Genomic DNA, 24,230 nt, shown 5'->3' with positions numbered 1-24,230 from the left:
ACACACTCCTAAGGCTGAAGAGGTGAAGCTGTTGTAGCTGACGTCATATTAAACTCTGTGGATTACGAAGGGGATGTCACTTCAGTTCTAATGCGATTCCAGGCAGGTGAGCGAACACTTATGAAGACGCACCGAAGAGGCCAATCAAGTCTTCCTCCAGGCCGGATCCTTCCGGTGATAGTTGTCTGCTGTACGTTTTATTGCGCTCCAGCAGCGTAGTTCTTCTTTGGCCTTATTTGTCCACATGCAGGCCCGTATGTGGATGTTCATCAACTTCACGCTTTTAAACAGCAGCACGCGTGTCCTGAAGGGTCGCTGGAAAAAAGTTTAAGGTGTAATTACTACGACAGAGAGGCAGAGGAGGAAAATGACTGATCACGGGAAAAAAGAAAACCTCCTTTCCTTTTCCAGAGAAATAAATCCAGTTTGGCTTCACTTTTTAGAGACGCACATCACTTCGATCTGAACTACTATCAGATGTCGACCTGCCTGACCTTGGAGTTGTGTAACGGTCTCACACCACTCTGGTACTGTTTATACCCGTCTCGTGTTCTTGATAGTCTTTCTTTTACGGCTCAGATTCTGAATCCAGGCTGTGAGCGTTTCTCTGAACACAGTAAGACCGTAGAACCAACACTGGTTTACAGTCAAAGAGCACGTGGAGCTCGACATTTTAGGAAATCAGTGCTCAGTGCACCTGCACGCACTTTTCCAAAGCACTCGGCAGGTAGATTGGACAAAGCGTCGTCTCTTCATGTAATAAATATTCCTGAGTAATGATTTCATGAGCTCTTCCACCGCTGGAAGACTGCAGCTGTGTGTTTGGGCTCGTCACCACGCACCGTTATTCCTGACGGTGTTGCGTGATGAAACTTGATGAAACCGCCGCAGTGCAATCTCTTAACTCGTCGTGGGAATTGAAATCACAGCCATTTTTGGGGTTAAAAAAGAAAAAAAAGGAAAATGGCATCCCTCTTTATTGTCACCGTTGTGCTGACAGGTCGTGATTTCAAACAGAAATCTGTTTGATTTGCTGCCACATGTCCCTGCGGCTCAGTGCTGCGCGCAGGTTTTTCCAATCCCGCTGATTACGGAACCTAAGATCTGTGTCACATGTGACTCTTTGGTCTGCAGTCTGAACGACGTCGACATGCCGCAAAGTACCAGCTTTTGTTTCATGGTGATAAACAAACCGTAAGCTGCCTGGAAAGGCCTCAAAGCAACCATGAAATGCTGCTTAAGCCGCATTCGTTTGTTTCCATGAAGCAGGACAGCTGGAACAAAGCCCCGTGTTGCATGACGGAGGATCGTTTTCGCCACTTTTTTCTTGCTGTTGTTTTGTTTATTGGCTGACCTTGACACCGGAGCTGACCTGAGCTTAGTGCCAACCTGATGTCTGCCCATCGGTTTTAACCCCCACTTCGGTCGTCACTGTAAAAAAAAAAAAAAAACAACAAAAAAAACCAAACTTGGCCTTCTCTAAAATGTGTGTCATGTTGCATAATCGGCTCTGCCAGCCAACAGGGTGAGGCGCTGCTGTGTGTCTGTGTGTGTGTGTGTGAGAGAGAGAGAGAAAGAGACTTGCAAATGTAAACACACTGCGGTCCTGATGGGTAACGCATCAGTTGGAGTATTCCTTCAGAGCAAAAGCTCGCCTGTGTTGGGATGCTTTAGCTGAAAAGTCCAGCTAACGCTTCCTCTACGAACCCCCTCGGTTGGCCCGAGGAAACGCTCACAATGCTGAGATTCATGGAGTGCAACAAAAATCCAGCGGCCTAAACTTTTGGCCTCTGAGACATAAAAGAGCGTTCTGGACGTGCACAGCTCCTGACATATCTGGAGCTGCTGTGGCAGGAGGGGGAAAAAAAGCAAAGAAAATATCCTTTTTGATTAGAAAAAGAAAGTCAGCCAGTTCCTCTTTGCAGTGAACTGCAGTCGGGCACAAGAGTTTTATTCACTAATAGTTCTTAATGTTCCTTGTTGACTCAGCCAAGGCTTGTTGCAGAGGCTTGACCCCAGAGCTGTTTGGGTATATGGTTTGAGGTGCAGGAGGGGAGGCACACCAAGATATGCAAAGCCAAGCTGTTTCTTCCAAGCGTTCTCCCGAGCGAGTCCAGTGTGTGCTGCCGAGGAGCTGGTATTGATATTTATGTGTTTAAACATTTTTAATCATGACCTATATAAACTCAACAAGAGCCCACATTTTCTGTTGTCGTTTCAAGTCGCACATTGAGAGCTATTCAGCAGCGCAAGGTTGTTTTTTTTTTTTTTTTTTTAATTTTAAGTTTAAAGTGCAGACTCCTCAACGCCTCCTCAGTAAATGTTTGCTCTGCACAAAAAGACAGGCCTAAAAGTAAAAAGTCATATTGTCCGAGCGCAGAACACCGCGTCGCCTCCCTCTCCTTCACTTCCTTATTTCATTATCTGTTGCGCCTTTGTTTTCTTGCAGATATTTCATTCTGGTCAAACATCAGAACACAAAGGAGAATTCTTTAGGAAGCTGCTGGACTTCAAAAATGACAAGGACACAAATAAGTAGAAATATCTGTGTTTTTTTGTTTGTGTTGGGATGAAATTCCTTTTAATGATTGCAAAGCACTTTCAGAAATACTTTGCAAATCTTCTTCAAGGGGTTGAAGACTTTCAGCACACCCCTCCCCGCTTCACTTTTTCAAATCATAAGAAATGAACTTGTGTGTTTTTTCCCTCTTGAAGGATGGGGATGAAAATGGCAGGTAATGATGACGAAGGTTTGCTCACATTTTTGAAAGCAAACACACCTTTGAACAACACCGAGGGTGAAAGGTGGCAGTGTCCTGGCTGAATCCAGACCTTTTTTCAACGTTTCAGTACCTCAACTTTCTCTCTCTCTCTCTCTCTCTCAACGAAAGCACGTTCATACCGACCTCCTTAAGAAGTTTAGACTGAAAGGGACTGTTTTTGAAAAACTGGAGCCCTTCAGCTGAATCCCATATGTTTTTTTTGGCAGACGAGTGCTGTCTGCTTGGCCGGGGCTGATGTTGGGGATATTAAACTGATGGAACACAGGACTCTTGATCCTTTTTTTTTTTTTTTTTTTTTTTAAGGGCTGTGTTTGGGTACCAACGGCCGAGCCTCTATCAGACACCTGCCATTGTCTCTTCTGAACACTGGATGATTAAAAAACTCGTGCCCTGGAGAACCCTCGAGCTACAGAGTATTCCTCGGGTTATTCGAAAGTCTTGCGTAAATGTGACAGAAGGCGTTTTTCAGTTTTCCGCACTGATGATGGGATTGATGCCAGATAATCATCCTGCAGGCATTTTACCTCACACACACTTTCACTCCCTCTCAGAGATGTATTCTCCTGTTGTTTTTGTTTTGTTCGCGAAAGAGATTGGATAATTTTTGGTTCAGATTATTGCACAAATAAAAACATCACCTGGCCTGTAATTGACCCGGGTAACATTCAGCAGGCTAGTCGTTGGAAAAACTAAGTTGTTTGAGGTTATGCAGAGTGTCTCTTATTGTTTAGTGCTCTTTGAAGTGCAGCCTTAATTAAAGGTGCAGGAAGTCCGTTTTTACTGGCTTAGTGTCATCACATCGTGCTGCCACCCAGTGAAACATTTTAAAATCTGTTTACTTTAACCAACCAACAGCAAAGACCTCAGGACCTTTGAATTAAGTCAATGGCCTGACCTCCGATAAGCGGACGAAGATGGATGGATGGATGTTTAACATTTCAGGCAGCATAGTGGTTAGTGCTGTGGCCCCTCAACAACAAGGTCACGGGTTCGGTCCCCAGACTGGGTTTCCTCCCACCGTCCAAAGACGACATATTTGGGTTCACTGGTGACTCTAAACTGTCCGTAGGTCTGAGTGGTTGTTGGTCTCTGTGACGGACTGGCGACCTGTCCAGGCTGACCCCGCCCCTCACCCAGTATGAGCTGTGATTGGCTCCTGCATGCCCAGTGGTAGAAGACGAATGAATGTTTGACATTTTTGCATCATGAAAGACTTGAACAGTGAATCAAGTTTCCCTCTGAGACGATTTATTGATTCATTTTGTGTGTGTTTGTTTGTTAAGAGATTAACACAACTTTTATTCCGCCGAGTACCAATCTTTCACTTCTCGGGCATAAAAATACATCAAATGTCCGTTACGATCCTCATTCATCACTCTTCTCCAAACCCCCCTCCGTCTGCTGATGGAGGCCATGATGGTTTCCTCACTGAAATAAGTTCTGACGTGTTTGTTTCAGCTGATGACTGAGAACTCATTGGCGGTCCCATGAGAGTGTTGACTTCCTGAGCAGATAAATGAAGACATGAATAACACCGATCCAGCTGCTTTAACGGCCCGTATAGTAAATACCTAACGCCCTCCTCCCTCCTCCTCCGTATCTCACCTGGAAACATCGGACCGTTCACTTATCACCTCCTGTGAGCCGCAGAGGCCACACACCACAGATAATGATGTTACACTGCTGCGGCTAAAATAATCATTTATTTATCACGCAGCGGTCAATCGAATCAGCTTTTTCATCTTTGATAACACAGAGATGATGATGTTGAGGTGAAGCGTTGGAAGGAATCCACCGTGAAAGTGTGAACCACATAACGATCCCTTCGGTGTCTCATGTGTTGTCAGTATTGCGATAAATTCAGTTTGGGTTTGCAGACACGATCATTTCAAGTACAATAACATCAAACATTTCTTAGCAGAACTGTCATTTCTCTTAAAGGCCACGTTGGCCTAAACCAAATCCCCCGGTTCAATAAGAACAGCCTCCCAGAGCTGAGGCGGTGCAGCAGATGTGTGTTGGGTATTGTACGTCTCTGAGTTTCTGTTCAGAGTGACGATGAGCTGCAGTTATGTCATTTTCGCAGGACGGCTGAGCTAAAAAGGGCACATTTAATATTTCTGCGGCCTAAAACACAAAGGCAGCGGACAGTGTGGGACATTTCCAGCTGCAGAAGTTGGTCTCATTTTTACAGAATTGATCTTACTGTATCTAAACATTTTTTGGTAATTGCTGTGCTGAATTTAACCGGAGGTTTGGACTCTAATGCCTTTATGCCTAAAATCCTTCCAGCTAAATGAAGCCAAGCTGTCGCTGAATCAGCCAATAGACCAGTCTTTAGAGGGAACTTCTCTGGCATGTGTAAAACCAAAAATAACAGTTTTTGGGACGACCACCTACTTGAGTGTCTGAAGAATCTCGACAGTCCTTGCAGTGTTTGCTGTGGCCTTCTGTGCAGAACTTCCTGTGACAGCAGAGGATGAATCCGTATATTTCCATCACATTTTAACCCCGGAAACACTGAATATGCCTCTTTTATTTCACAAAGTCACAGACTGAAAGAAGTGTTTCGGTCTCAACATCGGTGCGGCCACATTCGCCATGCTGGGGTTTTAATTTACTTCTCTTTCCCAACTTTATAACGACTTTCAGCTCTCTGCACTGGAAGGAGATTTAAAAAGGCAATTATAGTGAAGTTAAAGTAGTTCCTGAAAGTTTAGACTTTAAATCAGGAAAAATATTGGAGAGAGCGTCACCTTTGGACGAAATCTCTCTTCTCTGAGGATAAATGGAGAATTAATTTGTCCAGCTGCTTTGGTCTCCAGAGCTCAGTCATGTCTGTGTTGTGACAGAAAAAAGAATTCAGTGTGTCACATTTTCACATTTCTTTTCAACAGTTGCATCTCTATGGAGCTGCAGGAGGAGAACAAGATTCGTTGACCAAATTTTAGTTCAAGTTAAACTCCTGCACCCGTCCCAGCCCGATTTTAAGGTGAATTTGTTTGGCTACGAGTTGAGGGCTGACTCAACATGAAGAGCTCAGAGTAAATAAAGGAAAATAAAAAAACGCTCCTGCAACAGGAGGGTTAATAATTGCACATCGTGAAGCGAACTGCAACAGCTGCTGATAAACAGATAAACAGTGATTCCTTCAAGTGTAAAATAAATGCAAAGAGGCAAAATCCCCGCTGCAAGTATGAACAACACGAAGCAACATTTCCAACATGAACTTTTTACATTTATGTCTTTTCGTTAACATTTGTAACCCCCAGCTAAGCCTTCCATGGCAGCTACGTGGTTTTTATAGACACTGAGGCCGCCACACATCACTCTGCAGGAGGAGAAGAAAAAAAAGGACATGCCACAAATCGCTGCATATCTCCTGTTGTGTATAGCTCCCCCCCCCCCCCCCCCCCCCCCTCTGCACTTTCCTGACATTCAGGTTTTGATCACTTCTAGCTGTCATCACAGCTGTCACATCTAGTTTTCACCTCAATAAGAGAAGTCATCCCGCTGTAAGTCATCCTTTATTTCAGGATTTATCAGTTTTTTTCTCTGCTGTGGATTCAATGACATCATGTTCCACACATCCAGGGCTTTGATTAGGAATCCATCACACAAGCAACATGTGGTTGGTCATATTGGAGTGTGTTTGTCGGAAAATATCAGGTTATGTTCTGAGTTGAGGTTGCAGTTTGTGATATGAGCCTGGAGGTGTGCGTGGATTTGTAATTACTCTCTTAAAGGAAAAAGTCTCTAAGATTAAATTGGTCTTTAAAAATGGAGCAGCCAGGATAATCATTTGTTTTCACACTTTATCTGTCTTTAAGACTTTTGTCCTGCACGGCAACAGATAATAACTCACCTGGTGAGCGTGCTTTGGCAGTTTTTCCCGAAGAAATGACACACAGCAACATTTTGGGGATGATCGTGTCTTGTTATGCCCGCCGGGGAAACGAGGAGTCGTCTGTGTGGCGAGCAGTGCAACCCGCCGGTCTCAGGACATGAATATTCTGTTAATGAGGAGGCTCAGCTCACAGTATCAAAGCTACACGCCAACCTGAACGAGAGCTTAAATTGGAGTCCGGCCAGCAGCACGCGTAAATAGGAAGGGAGGGGGAGGCTGTGGGGTTGTTTTCCGTTTCACCGGGGACTGTGGGAGTTAGTCAGACTGTGCACATGTGGTGCTTTGCAACAACAACAATGTGTGCTGGATTCATTTTCTGAGTGTTGGTGAAGAGGCCTGCGAGGTGCAGCGGTGGAGCCGGATCGGCCCGCTGACCAAGAGCAGGGCAGAATTTCTGAAGGGAAAGTTTTTCTGTTTTGCAGGAAACGGCCAGATGTCAACTGTAAACGTGAACAAATGTTTCAGCTCATCATTCAGTCTGTACGTCACTGTGTGAATCTCCATATCCTCCCTAATGCACGGGCGTGACTGGACTCTTATTGGAGGAACTCTGAGGACAGCAGGCAGCCATCACAGAACGATTGTGCACCAAAGTGTCACGAACGATATGAAGCTTTGTGGTGGAGGTGACACCTGCAGCTGTTGAGTGATAAATGCAAATCATAGACAACATTTGCAAAATGCACAAGGCGGCATGTGGAGTAATTACAGAAAACGGCGGTAGATGTCACCTGCTCTAAGCCATTATTTGGATTTAATGAGCTGTGCAGCCGCTTTGTTCGTACACTATTGTGTTCCCTGGATAGTGTGAACCTTTCTGTCTACCCTGAACGGGTATGACTGGACTCTTATTGCAGTAAATCTTCAGGTTGCAGGGAGCCATCACAAAACAATTTGGCACCAATGATTCGCTAACGACATGAAGCTGTCTGAGCGCCGCGTGGAGCAGTCGAGTAACCAGCTGATAATTGTAAACAAAAACAAAGTCGCAGGGAAAAGAATGAGAACATGAGGACGTTTAAAACTGAAAATCAGCACATTCCCTCTTAAAATCGTTTCCTGAATATTACAGCAACATCACATTGTTGTATATTTTATGAATCTGCTCTATACGAATGAAACATAACTCATTTCCAACAGAAGCTGTAGATGATAATTAGTTTTTCAGGAACCTTGCCAGCGTAAATTTGCATATCGCTACAGATTCTGCCTTAGTGGCTCTCTGCTGGACAGTAATAATCCTCTCCGAGGGTTTCAGGGACAAGATTTTTCTCTGAATCCGGTCCCTTTGCTGTAAGATAAAGAAAATCTAGAAAGCTTTACCATTAAGATACTGAATATAATTCAGGTTGGTTCGGAAGAGATGACGGTTCTACACCTTCACGTTCCTGACGTTGTGTTGCAGGCCGGGATGATCCGCACCGACTCTGACGAGTACTTCATCGAGCCGCTGGAGAGGGGCACTCAGGAGCTGGAGGACCAGGGCCGAGTCCACGTGGTCTACCGCAGGTCGGCCCTGCTGCAGGCCGCCTCCGACATCTCTGTGGACTATCAGCTCCAAGGTAGGATGCACAAAACACAGGAGGTTTGTTACTGCCGCTGACACAGCTGTCTCCGTCTTCTTACGCTGTCACTAAAGATTCACGAGCACGGGCACAGTCGGTTTAAAAATGAAGTGAACAGATCTTCTATAATCAATCAATCAATCCACAATGTTGTCTGTGACCTCATCAGGTGCTGCTTTCGTAGGAAATAAAAACGCTGCTGTGGTTTTTTTGTTTTTTGTTTTCCTCACGCAGAGATATCATATAGATATCACAGAGCAGCATGATGAAATAATAAAGAGCTGTGTATTTTCTTCAATGGACAGCTTTTTAAATATCACGCAGGTTTAATCCAAACGGGGGACGTGATCGCGGTTCCCATTCAGTATCAGTATCAGTGGAGGAAATAAATTTCTGCTCTGACAAAGGAATTTTGAAGCACGGAAGCAAATTCAGTCCAATCTCCGAAAAAAAGGAAAAAAGCAACCTGTGATCCACAATGAATTATTTCTGTGTTGCTCACTTTTTTTCAGTGACCTTCCGGTGTGAGATGGTTGGATGAACATTTCTGTAGACGTGACCTTTTTAGTATCAATCGTACAGACAGGCTAGGCGCTGACTTCATTTTGTTTTTTTTAACCGTGATATTTTTCCTCTTATGCGCCGCCTGTGATATTGACCAGTTGGTGTGAAATTGTGTGATGAGCCGTGGTGACAGCCTTGGAGAAGTCAACATACACCTGTGGCCTCACAACAACGGAGCCCGTGGGGGGGGGGGGGGGGGGCAGACAGAGCTGCCTCCAGCCCTCCTGGTCTGTTTGTGTCTGCACCGGCTCCAGAGTCTCCAAATGAGCAGCTGCTGAGTGTGAAAGCCGCGACCCGGAAACAGATAAACAGTTGAAGATGAATGAATGAGTGTGAAAGGAAAGATGCCGAGGAAAGTGTTTCTCAATAGCAACATTTTCACATCGCAATCCTTTTTGGGGTTTCTTTTTTCCTGAGTGTGTGTGTGTGTCTTTGACTGACAAAACATCGAGGGGGGAAACTGCAGATATATCATTTATCAGGTTCCCATCATTTCTTTGGGGGGAATTAAATCTTACATGATGGTTGTATAATTAGTGACTCTTTTTTTTTTTGCCTGCTCTCTGAATCACTTTTTTTAATGGATTCAAACCAAAGACACTCCTGAATTACACACCAGAGCATTAAGGGCACATTCAAGGAAGATGTCAAAGCACTGCACAGTGAGTTGTAACGCGCCTTAATTTATCGTTAGTTATGAGGATTAAATTTGCAGAAGTAGAGTTTTTAAAGTAGCTTAATGGCCCTTGATGTATTCTGTTGGCCAGCACATCTCGGTTCTGGGTGATGAATGTTGCAGCAAAGCTGGAGTGGACCTGTTTCTCCGGAAGAGACCGTGTTCGCTCTCTTTTAATTAATGAAGTAGCTGCTCTGGATTCTGTCCATTTCATTGATAGCCATCCCCTGGGCCGCTGATAATGACGCCACGTGTTCCTGCTTTGAAACACTACACTCCCCGAATCTGCTGCTACAACGAGCTTCCGCTCTTCTGGTCGAAAAATTGGCTGCAACCACACCGACGTCAGCGAGGTGCCAACCAACATTGTGTTCAAACTGTTTAGCGAGACACAAAAACTCGAGCAGCAGCGAGGTGTATTTATGGCCGTTTTTCAGAAGTATCAGGAAGTTATTCTAACACGTGTTGTCGTGGAAACCATCATTCGAGGTTTGTATTTCCCTTCTGTTGATGGATTCCGTATCCACGGTGGCTTTAAAGTTGAGTTTGACCCCATTCTTCGTGCTAACCTTTCTCAGTAAACAGCTTTTACTCCAAACGGAGTGTTTCTGTATTGCAGCGCTGTCACCAACACCATCCACACATCATGCCTCGGTGTGACTTTGTTATCTGACACAATCATGTTGGTCTCGCTGTGCCTTCTGGCAGGCGCTTCTTCTCCCGTCTCCTCGCCGTCACGCTGTTATCAGACCCCTTCTGCTTTTTCGTTTCATATTTGTGCTAGCGTCAGCCGTGGAGCTGGCGGGTTACGGATCATCGACAGCGAGTCATTAGTTACTCCGCTTCAGTCAGAGATCCTCTCCGGGGCTGCTGCTGATAGAGCAGGATGCTTTGGCGCCCGGTAGGGAGTTTGGAGTAAACAGCACTAAACCTGTACTGAGGAAGTGTTACCCCACCTTTAGCCTTTAGCTATCAATGAATTATTTTAAAACTTCATCCCAGAAGGGCTGAGGTCTTGGCTGTGTGCAGTTTCTTCCCCAGCAAACTGGGAAACGTCATAAAATCCACCACCATACAACTTTTGTTAAGGTCACTTTGACTGTGGGAATCGAGCCTGTGGCGGCCTCACCTCAAACAAAAGATTATCCCTGTTTATGGAACAGGAATCTGAGAAAATAACTCTCCGGCCCTTCGCTTAATTTCTCAGTTTTAACAATTCACGTAGTAGGAATGGGATTCCGCTGACACTCACGCAAGTTAAACAGCCGTGAGCATTTTCTGTTTTCCCATAAAACAAATTTTTGTGATAGGAGATGCCAAAGAAAGCAAACAAAAGCCGGTGGATTACAGATGGAAAGGTGCTAATAATCATCCAGAACAGTGTTTCCTTACAGAGCTCCTCTGGATCAACAGCGTGATTCGTGGAAGGGATTCTTATCTGGCCAGGCCTCAAAAAAAAAGAGTCAAATAAAATAAAAATCGTTATATATGTTTCAAAGTTAAGAGGTTTAGCATCAAACCTGCTCACCGAAAAATATTAATTACATCTAAGTTAAGGTTCAAAGTTCATCCGCAGATTGAAATCAGACTGAAAGTTGCTCCAAACTGGAAATTGTTTTTTCAACTAAAGTTTTCGAGGTCAACAGTGAGCTTTGGTTTTTACTCCATCGTAACAAAATCATGACACGTTTTCAGATTTAGTTTTTTTAAATTTGCGTCAGGCACCTCAGTCTGAATTGTTGTAGGTTCCTGCTTGTGTTTGCTACTGTGGCAACGCAGATAAGACTGCCCTGTAGAAAAAGAAAGAAGAAAACGAGCCTCTCAGTCGTCTGTTTTGGTTTTGTTAGGCGACAGGAACAAAACACAGGATGACGTGTTCGGTTCCCATCCGGCAGTAGCAGTTTGTGTTGTCTCTATTATCAACAAATGTGCGACAATTTGTTGTCATCGTGACCATGACAGCGGGGAACATGTCATGTTGACGAAGTAATTATTTTAATCCAAATCACCATCTTTTCTTATTCCATGGACCTAATTAGTGTTATTACCATGACAACCAATGAAGACTCAAAGCTCCATGACGACCATCGAGTCGATCTAAAGCTCCAAAACAGCTGAGCCACAGTCACTTTGTTTTTGTGGTATCAACGGCGGAATGAGGTCACACCGTTGCAATAATTACCTCAGGGCGATAGCTGGGGGATTTGTGCGACTCAACACAATACAGTCTGGTATCTATCCTGACAAAAGTCAACAGCTCTCATCCTGTGAACTATTTCTGTCAGTGTGAAAGTTGCTGGCTGTCCCACGGCGCACAGTTAGAGGAGTCACACCGGGAGCTTTGTGGAGACAAAATGACTCAGGTAACCAACAACTGGAGGACGCTGCTGACACGTTGTCTCTGGTGTGAGAAGATTTTAAGTGTGTATACCGAGGCAGCAGCGGGGAGGGAAAGCTTCCTGCCTATCAAACCCTGCAGGTCTCTGCCGTCTGTAGTCGTCAGTGATTTCCTCTCAGCTCAGAGTGTTTGTAAAAGCCAGATTTAAAAGATCAATCAGTCTCTGGGAGACAGAAGGAAAAAGAGAAGGGCTCCTGCAGCCGGAGAATTGATAGGTACTATTATTAGTCTGCTGTTGTTGCATCTACACTAACTAGAGTGGTGTTATTAGTCATTATTACTATACATTTCTTGGCGCCATTCAGCTAATATAATCTATTCATGTGCCCTTTATGTTAGAGTGTACTGAACATGGATGCTCAAACACAGAGAGAAAAACAAAGGAAATATATGATGCGTTTCAAATATCTTCTTTTGAAACGTACTCAAACATAAAACAGATGGAAACTTTTGGTGAGCAATTACACAGTTGTTTTTATTATTGATTATATTTTGATTACAAATAAGACAAAACCAGGTTCATTTTGAGAATTAAGGCGGCGTAGTTTAGGAAAAACATGTGATTTTTGTCTTGATGCCACAAATGGCTTTTAAAGGTGTGGTGAGAGGATAATGGAAAACAGACCGCTTTATAGAAAATCACAAGAGAAAGAGCACACATTTGCACGAGCTAAAATAGTTTTTGGTTTGAGGGGAAATTTTTTATTTATCTGACTCCCGCTGCAGATGAAAATCTGTTCTGCACTCAGACTGGATCCACTTTCACTTCCCACCACGGTGAAAAGAGCAAACAGCCAACGAAAGAATTGCTCAAACACCACGATGGTCCGTGTCAACAGAGACAACGTGACCAAGTGAGATGTGCGACAGGCTGCGTGACAAGGTCAGAGGGCTTCTGGGAGATGTAGTCCAGTATTTTACACTTTTCAGTGTTTTAATTTGAAGGGATGGTTCAGAACAGAAAAACCATCTCAGTGTAGTTTAACGTATCTTCTCTCTTTGAGGCTTCAAGAGGTGACTGTCTTATCTTAACATCCACCCTTAGACCTGATGGACCTTTAACATCCACCCTTAGACCTGATGGACCTTTAACATCCACCCTTAGACCTGATGGACCTTTAACATCCACCCTTAGACCTGATGGACCTTTAACATCCACCCTTACACCTGATGGACCTTTAACATCCACCCTTACACCCGATGGACCTTTAACATCCACCCTTAGACCTGATGGACCTTTAACATCCACCCTTAGACCTGATGGACCTTTAACATCCACCTTTAGACCCGATGGACCTTTAACATCCACCTTTAGACCCGATGGACCTTTAACATCCACCTTTAGACCCGATGGACCTTTAACATCCACCTTTAGACCTGATGGACCTTTAACATCCACCTTTAGACTTAATGGACCTTTAACATCCACCTTTAGACCTGATGGACCTTTAACATCCACCTTTAGACCTGATGGACCTTTAACATCCACCCTTAGACCTGATGGACCTTTAACATCCACCTTTAGACCTGATGGACCTTTAACATCCACCCTTAGACCTGATGGACCTTTAACATCCACCCTTGGACCTGATGGACCTTTAACATCCACCCTTAGACCTGATGGACCTTTAACATCCACCCTTAGACCTGATGGACCTTTAACATCCACCCTTGGACCTGATGGACCTTTAACATCCACCCTTAGACCTGATGGACCTTTAACAGGTGGAAACAATACTTGAGTAAGCCAAATGTGACAATCATATACAGGATGACAATGATTCCTTACTTCTTTAGGAGATCTGTTTTTATATAAAAATAAAAAAAACAGAAACATCTAGCATATTTCCACATTTTTAAATTTGAAGATTAATTTGGCATTGTTTCATCAATAAGATTTAATTATCTTAATAATTTAATAATCTCTTTGATTTATTGACTAACATGCAGTTTTTTAGTCATTTTGTGGAACGCATCAATCACATCACATCACATCGTGTAGCCAGTTGCTGCATGTTGGTCATCCCCAACTGCACACAGACACACAAAAGACACACACAGATGTTCGTCATGTTGACAGACGGGTGTGTGTGATCCGAGGGAAATCAGAAAGTGAGAGCAAATGTCTGACATCTGCTCTCCTGTTATCTGGCCTATTTCACCGGTGAAGGATTCGCCCTCAGCAACACTTTAATTTTCACATGGTGGTGAAAATGGAGTGAGGAACTCATGAGAAGGGCCTCGTGTCTGAAAGTGTATCGATGACCTCGGCGAGCCCTTGGCAGCTTTGGGTGAGAAAAAAAAAAAAAAAGAAATCCGTGCTCTCTGAAAGACAGAAAGAGAAAAAGAAAGAGAGAAAGGGATCCTGAGGGAAAATCGTGATTTATATTTGTCACACAGATGTGTAAAGCAGAATGGGGGCTGGCTGAGTGTGGAGGAATTTGGTGAGCTGGCAGGAATGAGAAACATTCAAGGGAGGAAGAGACAAAAAAAAAAAAAAAAAGCCAAAATTAATAGTCTGTCGTGCGTAATCCTCCGAGAATTTGCCTTAAAATGCGATCTGAGTGTGAGCGGCCACTGAGGATGAGGAGGAAGAAGACGCCTTACCTTTGTAATTATTAAACTAATCACCTTAACAGCTCACACGTGCAGTTGACAAATATCACAACTGTTGAGAGCAAAACCTTTCTCTTTCCCAACACCTCAGTCTGGAGGCAGGTCGGAAAACGGCGGTGCCATTTTTCACTGTCCAGCTCCAAGCTGTGAGGAAATCGCTGTTGGATCTAAATCGTATTCCGGGTCGGACTGAATCCTGTTTTGTCTGGGCCGACGGCAATCAGTGACTCAAATCAGGCTGGTGTGTGCTCGCCGAGATCTGTGATCTTCAGATGCAGATACTGTAGTCGGCTGTCATTCGACCTCGCTGGCCTCAGGATTCCTTTGATTCCCAGACAACTTGCAAAAAAAAAAAAAAAAAAAAAAACTCCACAAAAGCTTCCAGAAGGCTGCGTCAAAACCGGCGATGTCGGTGAAAGATGAATGCTGTTCGACCATCTGTTTCCAGGTGAAGCAGACAGGAGGGCGGGCTTCATTCCTTCTGTCTGCCAGCGGCCGGTGCCAGAAACAGGATGGGAACGTTTTGTCGCTGGCCGGCTGTCGTAAAAAGACGACGCTCTGTGATAATCTGCGGCGAGTCACAAGACAAAGGTTTGTCGACTTGTGAGGGTCAGCAGTTTCATTCCTGAGACAGACTGACACAATGTCGTCTCTCTTTTTTTTTTTAAAAAAAAAAAAAAGGTTATCTGCAGTTTCAGTTGCCTTTGAGCAAGGCACGTCACCGCAAGCTGCTTTTTTAGTATGTGAGATGGCTCATTGTGTCGGTGATGCCAGGATCGGCCACCTGCGTTGGACTGTAACTACCAGTTTACCACCAACGAGTTATTTTCTTTCTCATCAACGCACAACTGAAAGCTGCAAGAGCACTGCAGATACCCTCTTAAAGATCTGCTGCTTTTTAAAGTCTGATCTGATGAGGAGACAGAGAAGGATTATAAATCTTTCTGCTTATTTTCGTTTCATACATTGATTTCTTTTCTGCTCTAAAGCTAATCTGCATCTCGCCAGCACTTTTTATTGGCTGTTATCGATTAAATACACAAAATCTGGGATGTTTCCTCGTAATCTATGTGGCCAAAGTAGGAGTAGTAGTCCAACAGCAGGTCAATGCAATCCAGCGAGTTAAAATGAGGAAAATAAATCACAGCAGTTTGGACAAATAAATGCTGCTGAGATCTAATGTGTTGTTTCTTGTTTGCTTCCTGCACAAACTGCAGCACAACGAAAAAATGATAGCTCGTGAAGTAATCGTCGTAGCTTTGCTGTTTGTTTCTTTGTCCTTTTTTATGAATTGATTTCACACTGAGCTGTGCTGTAATTCTTGGCACACAAAGCCGCTCTGAGATGAATGTAAACACAAATGTCTGCGCTCTTTCTTTCACGATTGAGCTTGGAAAAGGGACATCCGTCTGATTTATATTTTCAGGACGTAAGGACGAGCACAGAGGTGAAAGCGATCTGCCTGAGTGGTTTTCTGGTGTTTAAAAAGGAATAATTAGTACGATTTAGGGCCTTCACTGCTCAACCATCAGGAGCATGTGACTAAATGTGTGTGTTCAAGATACGTTAAAAAAAAAAAAAAAACTGACGACAGCCGCTCTGAAAATCAACAGACTGATGATAAATCCTGATTCAGATGTAAATATAAGATGAGATGAGATAAAGAATAATTATCTTAAATTATATATGAGCTGACATTTAATGGGGTCCACATGTTCAGGTGGAGTCTTCCAGGGTTGAATGTTTACAAATGCACCAGCTGTAATTTTCCTCTGAGTCTGCCCAACAAAACAGGTTGTTGTGAATACGTTTTAGGATTACGCTGCTAATGACGTGAAGAAAGAGTCAACTAAATTAGCATCCAATGAGGGAGAAACGATGGATGTCGCCAACTTAGCAGGAGGAAAAAAAAAAAAAACAGATCAAGGTCGTCGCTATTGAACAAATTTTACATTTCTCTTCTCAGCTGTGATGCATTCGTGAGCAGATATCAGGGAGAGTGTCGAGGGAAAATGGAGCTGCAGCTTGATGCACTGTGATGACACAATTTCAGGATGAAATCAGTGACTCTTTAGGGAGGCTGCTCGTGCTTCTCCTGATATTCCTCCCCGTCCCTGTTTTCATGATGAAACAGCAGATCGGGGAGATATTTTCCACATTGCCTTACGTCTTCAGAAGAATGAACTCTGAACACATCTGATGAGTTCTTTCCATTTGAAACCTGGTGATAATTAGCCGCTCCGGCCCGAGCCAAGGATCTGGATGGAAAAGACCTTGAGAGCATTGAGCAATATTTTGAATCAAAAAAAGAAAAAAGAAACTTTCAGTTGTGTTTTCTCTCCTGACTCACCCTGAATCATCCAGTTGCTTCCCAAAAGTCACATGGCAGCTGAAAGAGACTCATGAGCATCTTTTCCTTCTTTCCACCGCAGAGCGCCTACTTCAAATACTTCAAATTCCTGTTGCTTGTTGTGATACTACATCCAGTGTCCTTCAGAGAGAAACAGCTACCGATCCAGAGGAGGGGGGGGGGGGGGGGGGGGGGAAGACCAAGATTGCATTTGTTTATGAGACAACCCCACAAAAAGGTCGTTTGTTTAGCATTCCCAAGTCTTGCAACACTTAATTCCTGATGTCTTTTGCGTTGTGAAAGAATCAGAAAGCTGCACTAACACAACCCACATGTCTGGAAATTAAAGCATGCACATCAGAGAATTAGCCAAGTGTTGCTGCAAACGTCTCCAGTGCTGCTTTCTTGCTTTTGGGTTCGTGCTAACCCTTTTTTTAAATGAGTTTTTTTACAGCTGAGGTTTGCTTGTGTCACGCGGGCTTTTAGACAAAAGCATGATTGAGAGTAATTATAACGATCATGATCACGACATCAATGTCGTACTGTTCTTATTAAAAACCTGAATGCAGTTTCCACCTCCGGGGTTTTTTCTGAACAGTCTTCATCGAAGGTAGTAGGTGTTGCAGAGAGCCACAAATAGAAGCAGCAGGTGGACCTTCTGTTAAGATTGTCTACTGTCGCTGTCTAAAAACACAGAAAATGTGTGTACAGTATAATACAGAGTGGGAAGATCACAGGTGGTTAGTTTTTTTGTTTGCTCAGACTATGTTGGGACTAACAGTGGTGGGATCCGTTACGACAGTTTCAGCCAGATTTAATCTCGAAAATCTCTCCAAACTGTGTCCTCAGTCTCAGGCGGCATTAACATGCCAATCCACTCCGCCACATTGCCATGGCAATTAAACTTTTCATACAACCCACGTGATTATTTATTTATTACCGATCAAATGGCATCAAAAACACCTTTGAATAAAATGAGCAAAGAAGTCACTCAAAACGCTGCGAACTTGAACTTAGTTATTTAAGTGAAATATTCAAAGGATTAAGGTGGTTTCTGAGAGCTCCGCACCTGGAGCTGGATCGTTACCAACCAGACCAGGTCAAAAGGTAGCACGTGATTGTTGTGGAGCTGAAGGAACGGCCCCCGATGACGTAATAAAAAAATAATGATTGAATTTGTCGCTCGCTGATGTAACGCCGGTGACCCAACACTTCACAAAGTTTTATTGCAATTTGTAGTTTTTTAAGATTTCCTGCCAACGAAAGGAGCAAACAGGACCAAAAACATCCTCGGAGGTAAAAATAGGCTCCATTCACGTCTCAGCATTTCAGCTTCTTACATTTCAGCATGTAATTAGTCGTGTTGGGGAGGGAGAGAGTGGAAACAGTTTGTCACTTGACCTTTCAACGATGACATTGGGTTGTTTGTTCTTTGAGAGAAAGAGAAAGGAAAAAAAACAAAAATGGATGCAGGTCACCAGAATATATTGAACTCCCCTGAAAGGAAATACAGTGAGCATTTCTTCCAAAAAGGCAGTTCGCACCACACCATGAATGAAGCCTAAGTTTTGCTGCGTGTTGTAACTTACCGACCCCAACAAGGCCGGCCGTTGTCTGCTCCGGAGCTCGCTCGATTGCTCTCTCTCCCCCTTTTGACTCGTACACAAACACACTCCACACAAGTTTCTCAACAGCAACAACACAACAACAGATGTAGATCAGTTTGTAAAAGAGAAAACACGCCTGCCGTGAGAAGAGTATAAACTGATTCAGGTTAAAGGGACAGTTTGACTTTTTAAAATTGCCACTGAAAGAGGAATTGAACAGATTCAGACTTTGTGTGAAGTACGACCTGGGACATAGTACACAGTTTGGCAATGAGACTGGACGTAGGAGAGAGCTAGACTTAAAAAAAAAAAAAAAAAAAAAGCTGCCCAAAAAGCTCTGCAGCTCGCTGACGTGACCATAAACCAAAGAAAGCTATTTGTGAATTAGATTTGAGATGAATCACTTCAGCAGCTATCGAACTCTCGATTTCACACCAGCAGACCTTTAAGGTGCTTTTTTTTTTTTATTTTGAGACAATCTGTGGCCAAACTGACGGAGAAGCTGTAACTTATAAAGTAATTTCCCGGCACGCTGTATTTTCTGTCTCTGTGGTAATTTGTTTGAGCGCTAAACTAAAAAGAAATTCTGGCCATTGGAAATATCAATTTTTAACAGTTTTCTATAAAAGATGTAGATTGGCTGAAGTGCTTTTAATGTTTCAGGCTGATAATTGAGGAGAAATTCTCTCTCTTACTGTCAAGTTAATGTGCGACATCGTCCACACTGAGAACCAGGACGTTAAAATCACTACAAACTCTACTTTTCCTATTTTATATGCAAAGCCTGTGTGCTGTTGTCTCGGTTCCTATAGGCTTTTGTCAAGAAGTGTATCGACTATGAAGTCTCGCTTCACCGGTCCTAAATGCTTTCAAATGCATTTTGGTTTAAAGTTGCCTCAATGCAACAAAACAACAGAAACTTTCCTAAGTCTGATTTAAAAATATCCAATCAGCCCTTAAGTTAACCTGACGAAGCATTCAGGACCAAACTCCAGCTGAAGTTCAGGAAGACTGGTGCTTCAATTCAGAGCTGTAATGCAGCAAAGAAAAAGTCAGCAGCTTTTATGGTTCATCTTTACAGCGTCAGATAAATACGGTCTGGAAACGTCTGTGGATTCACTTAAATAAAAAAAATTATGTTGTCAGACAACAAACAGACTGATTGTGAGGTCAGGAGATGCTGCAGAAGCGAGTGAGTCCATTCCACCCTGATGACAAATTAATCAGATGAAACACTGTGAGACAGTTTTCAATCCTTATTTCTTGGTAGTTTGGTTAAAATGTGCGGTTGCTGGTGGTCTTGATGCAGAAACACACTCATAGTGCAAACATGAAACGCAGAGGCAATGAAAATTAAATGTTTTTTTGATGCCATGATGTTCCGAGTATTATATAAAAGAGCTCTGTAGCACTAAACATCTGACTTTTTTTTTTTTTTTTTCAATCAGCTGAGAAAGGCACAAAGCTGCTGCCATGATCCAAAACGAGCCATTTAGTGTCTCAAATGAAGTTTTCAGAAGCTTTGCATAACATTTCAAAGCTGGTATACAGTGCTGCTTTCTGCAGATGAATTAGCAACCCTTGTGTTATTTTTCTTTGGTGGTGTTTTGTTTTTGTTTGTTTGGTTTTTTTTTTTGAACATGCATATCACCACAAGAAAGGAGTGCACAACCTTCAATTGCTCAGCAGTGAGTGGGAACAACAATGCTGCAAAGTGAGTTCCTTCAGAAGCAGCCGGTCTGAGAATGAACGTCAGAAACATAATTCACATTAATTACCTGTTTGGCTTTCTCTGTTACTTACTGCGGTGACTTTCATACTGAAACGTGAAATTTTTCCCAACAAGGTGCCACGACTGCGTTTGTTCCAGCAGAATTATTGAGCAGCTTTTGGAGATGGCCTTGACTTTGGCAGCAGACGTTGACTTTGATGTTGAAAACCTCCAGCAGGTGGTGAAATTAAAAATTAATGAGGGAGTGAAATCTCAATTTAATGAGGTCCAGTTTGTGTTTCATTTGCACTTTGCTTTACAACTTTGTACATATTTACATATTAATCTGCTGCAGAGACACGTGTGAGATACAGCAATCTGAAGTGTGAATGGCAAAAAGGGAATTTGGACCGGAGGATATTCCTGTTTGTGTTGTGTGACCATTTCCTGAATATGAGGGCAGATTTCATTGATATCTGAGGAAACCATCTTTGGACAGTCTGCGTCTCTCGCCTCTTTTCAGAATGACAGATTTTATTTTGTTTAGTAAGTGATATATGTAAAGTTAAAAATTGTTGATCAGTGGCTGACGAGCGTGTGACTTTTTCCTCTGTTTGAGCGTAAAGATCGTTTTTGTTAAAAGAGAGCGTGAGAGAGAATAAAACCAGTTCGGAGGTTTTCACGTCCTGCCAGCTTCAAGCTTCCAGCAGCTTGCGCCAATTCAGGAAGTGCAGGGCTCCGGTATTACCTGCTTGTTTCGTCCAGCTGGGCAACCATCTGTAAACTCATCAAATCCCCTGAGCACACTTACCTGTTGAGCTAATAGTTGAAGTTACACCCAGCAGACAAAAGGCGACCACTCTGCTGACTGCTCTGTGTTAGTTTGCGCCGACTCTCGGGGGAATATTCGGTTCTTTAGCTTCTAAATGCTGCGCTGTGTTTACCAGGTAGCTGCTAACTTTGTTTGCCTGCTTGGCAGGTAGTGTGCACTCAGTTTATTCAAGATGTTCGCTGAAAACACCTGCCTGTGTACGAAGGTTTAAAAAAAAGAAAAAAGAAAGAGAAAAACTACAGTTGTGGGCAGTAAAAGCAAAAATAATGAGCTGAGATGCAAAGATGTAGATTAAAAGGGGCTGCAGAGTCCGGTTGGATTCCTGAGTCTAAGCTGTGGATGACAGAAATCTGTGACATCACCATCTCATCTCCGACAGCATTTTTAGCTTTTGCACTGAAAAACTCCAAGATTATTTGCTTTGCTGAAGCAGCCGAGACTTAGAAATCATTAGTGATGCTTTAATATAAAGCCCAGTGGGAGCAGAAGTGTTGGCTTCAATTTAATGCCTGAAACTCCCCATGAGGCTGCTAACGGTGATACAGAAGCTCCAGGTGGGCTGCTGAGAATGCACCCTTTAAACTCTCCACCACACCTTCGGCTCAGAACCGCAAACCTGCGTGGCGTCTCTGCCAGCGTCTTTTTCTCCCGTTATTGGTGCGCTGCTGGTAATTAGGCTGCTGTTGTTGCTGCTGCGGCCGCTCATTTTCAACCTTATTGACGCCGAGGGGAAGAAAAAGAAGGCTAAAACAATATTACCTCGGCCGTAAAACTCGGTGCAGCTACGCCAGCTTTTATGTGCCCCGGGGAGTGAAAAATTCCCTGACATGACAAGCGGCTTGCCAGCACTAAATCAGCTGCAGCTTCAGAGCAGACCACCGTGCCGCCAAAGCCACGACGCTCAGGAAGGATGGCGACTTTGTTTTGTGTTTGTCATTAGAAAGAAGGATTTGTGGCGCTGAAGTGGGCCGGCATTGATTCCAGACCGTCGCTCGCTGTGAAAAGCCACATTTAGCTCCAAACCGAAGGAATAACAAAACATCATTCATAGCTACTGTAAAACGAGAAGACGGGGGAAGAAGATTTGTAGCGTCGACGCCTTCGGTCGCTTCCTGGGTCTGGACTAATGGAGGCCATGCATCAGACTAGATGGTGCTGCATAGAAGGAAGTGGCCTGCGGCGTTTTGTGCTCGGACAAACCCATGATCGTCGCCGCCAACAGCCACGGCACATTGTTTAACTGATTAAAATGAGTGAAGCTTGACCAAGCACACTTTAATGTCTGCCGCCAGCCGTTGATAGCGGCGTCCCATGGAGAGCGTTATCTTGTCCTGAAGTTTTGGTGCAAAGTCCGGCGTTCTGGGAACTGCTAAGAGTTTAATTAATTACCTTATTTGCCTTCATGAATTTTCAATGGCGGCCTCTGCTCCAGTCGCTGTTGATGAAGGAGGGAAATCAGCAGGCCGGGCTTTAATGAAGAACTTCTCTCACTTTACTCACTATCAGCATCACATTTGTTCAAAAAAGGCTGTTTATTGTGTTTCCTTTGCATTTTGCTGTTTGTCTCCAGCTTTCAATGGAGCCTGGAATACTTCAGTTCAGCCTTTTTGAAATATCGATAATATCATCTGGGTTTGTCATGAATGAAACAAAGAGAAGGTCTTTTTGTTTTTAACTGACAGACTGCAGGGAGTTTTAAGTGTTGAAAGCATAAATAGGCGATGGATGTGTGTAATTTTTACTTGGTTTGCAGTCTCACAGTCAGACAGATCAGACCCCCCCCACACTGCTTCCACCTGCCCACAAGGTAAATGTCTTGTTTCTTTTTCACTGAGCTCCTTCCAGCCGCGGTCAGGGTGACACTCCAACACGCTCTCCTGACACCAGTGATCAGTGAGTGTTTCCTGCTCAGTGTCTGACGTACGTGAACGTGGCCCGACATCTTTGTAGATTTCCTGAGAGACACTTTGCTTTTGCATGTCGTGAATTTTATGCAAACGCCTGTCCTCAATCTTCCATGCACACAGCTGGTACAGTACACGACAGGACAGAAACAGATAAAAGGATTTGCAGCTCATATTTTAATGCAGAAAACGCTGCTTATTGTGGCTGTAAATAGTAGTTTGGTATTTTTCCATGCATGAAGACACTTTGTCCTTTTTCTTACAGTTATGATTAGAAAACTAAAGATCTTCATCCGCAGCAGAGCAGCCTGTGGATGAATTTAACCACAACCGCAGCGCACACACACACACACACACACACACACACGTATACATCCCTATAATACGTTCCTCTGGAAGCATATCTGAGTCCTCCTTATTAATGAGGCTGCAGGAATGTGTGAGCGTCTGAACGGTGCAGTGTGGATATTAATGCCGTCACAGCAGACACAGTAGATTTCCACTCCGAGGCTGATGGCGAGCTGCCTGTCGCCTACCTCTGTGCCATTTTTAGCCTGCGGCTGCTCTGGCCGGCTTCGCTGCCACCTTGCTGCACAGTGCCACGTGTGGGCAGGAGCCGGGCGTTTGTTGGGGCTGCTGCTGCTGCTGCTGCTGCTGCTGCTGCATGCTGGGGCTCCCGTGGGACTGGGCTGTGGTGGAACTGGGTGTGGGGGACCGACTGACCGACAGGGCGGGGGCGGGTCTGCAGCTGACTGAAGCACACTGGCGATCTTAAGGAGCGCTGCTGAGGGGAAGTCCTGTGCGTTTGAAGTAGGGACCTCAGAGAGGCTGTTTACTCAGGAGGGGGTGAGGCGGCGAGGGAGCGAGGGAGGGAGGGGGAGCCGCTGGGCCGCTGCACAAGAATGCCTGTGTCATGACGGGAGCAGCAGAGAGGAGGAATGTACTCCACAATCCCAACACTGTAGGAGCTGGGCCACGGCTGAGGTGGCAGCCATTTCTCACTATTTATTTTAGCTCCCTCTCCACTCAATCACCGGCCCTGTCTGCGGCCCTAAGCATCCCTGGAAAAATGAGAAGTGGCCCGCGTTTTTATTTATGGCTTGAGATTCGCCTGCATTTGCCAGCTCTGTATCTGCACCATACAAGCTGATGAAATATAAAACCTGTGACCTTTTTTGTTTTTTCACGCAGTTTCTTTTTGCTTGAATCTTTTTATTTTAGTTTTTATAAGTGGCAGGCTTTCATATTTTAGAGGCTGTCAGTTGGATGTTGGTGGTTTACTGTTCACCCAGTTTGGTGATAAATAAGACGGCACGA

At 44.0% G+C, this 24,230-nt stretch overlaps 1 protein-coding gene across 1 annotated transcript in view; it reads left to right on the top strand.

Moving 5' to 3' along the window:
* adamts3 (ADAM metallopeptidase with thrombospondin type 1 motif, 3) overlaps positions 1-24,230 on the top strand; it is an 81,743-nt gene that overhangs the window by 11,952 nt on the left and 45,561 nt on the right. The window contains exon 4 of the mRNA XM_029511511.1: positions 8,096-8,252. Coding sequence (XP_029367371.1) covers positions 8,096-8,252 — 157 coding nt within the window. The remainder of the gene's footprint in view (positions 1-8,095; positions 8,253-24,230) is intronic.

This window comes from Echeneis naucrates, chromosome 9, assembly GCF_900963305.1.
Source record: "Echeneis naucrates chromosome 9, fEcheNa1.1, whole genome shotgun sequence".
Taxonomy (NCBI): domain Eukaryota; kingdom Metazoa; phylum Chordata; class Actinopteri; order Carangiformes; family Echeneidae; genus Echeneis; species Echeneis naucrates.
This window is presented reverse-complemented; position numbering and strand designations above follow the sequence as displayed.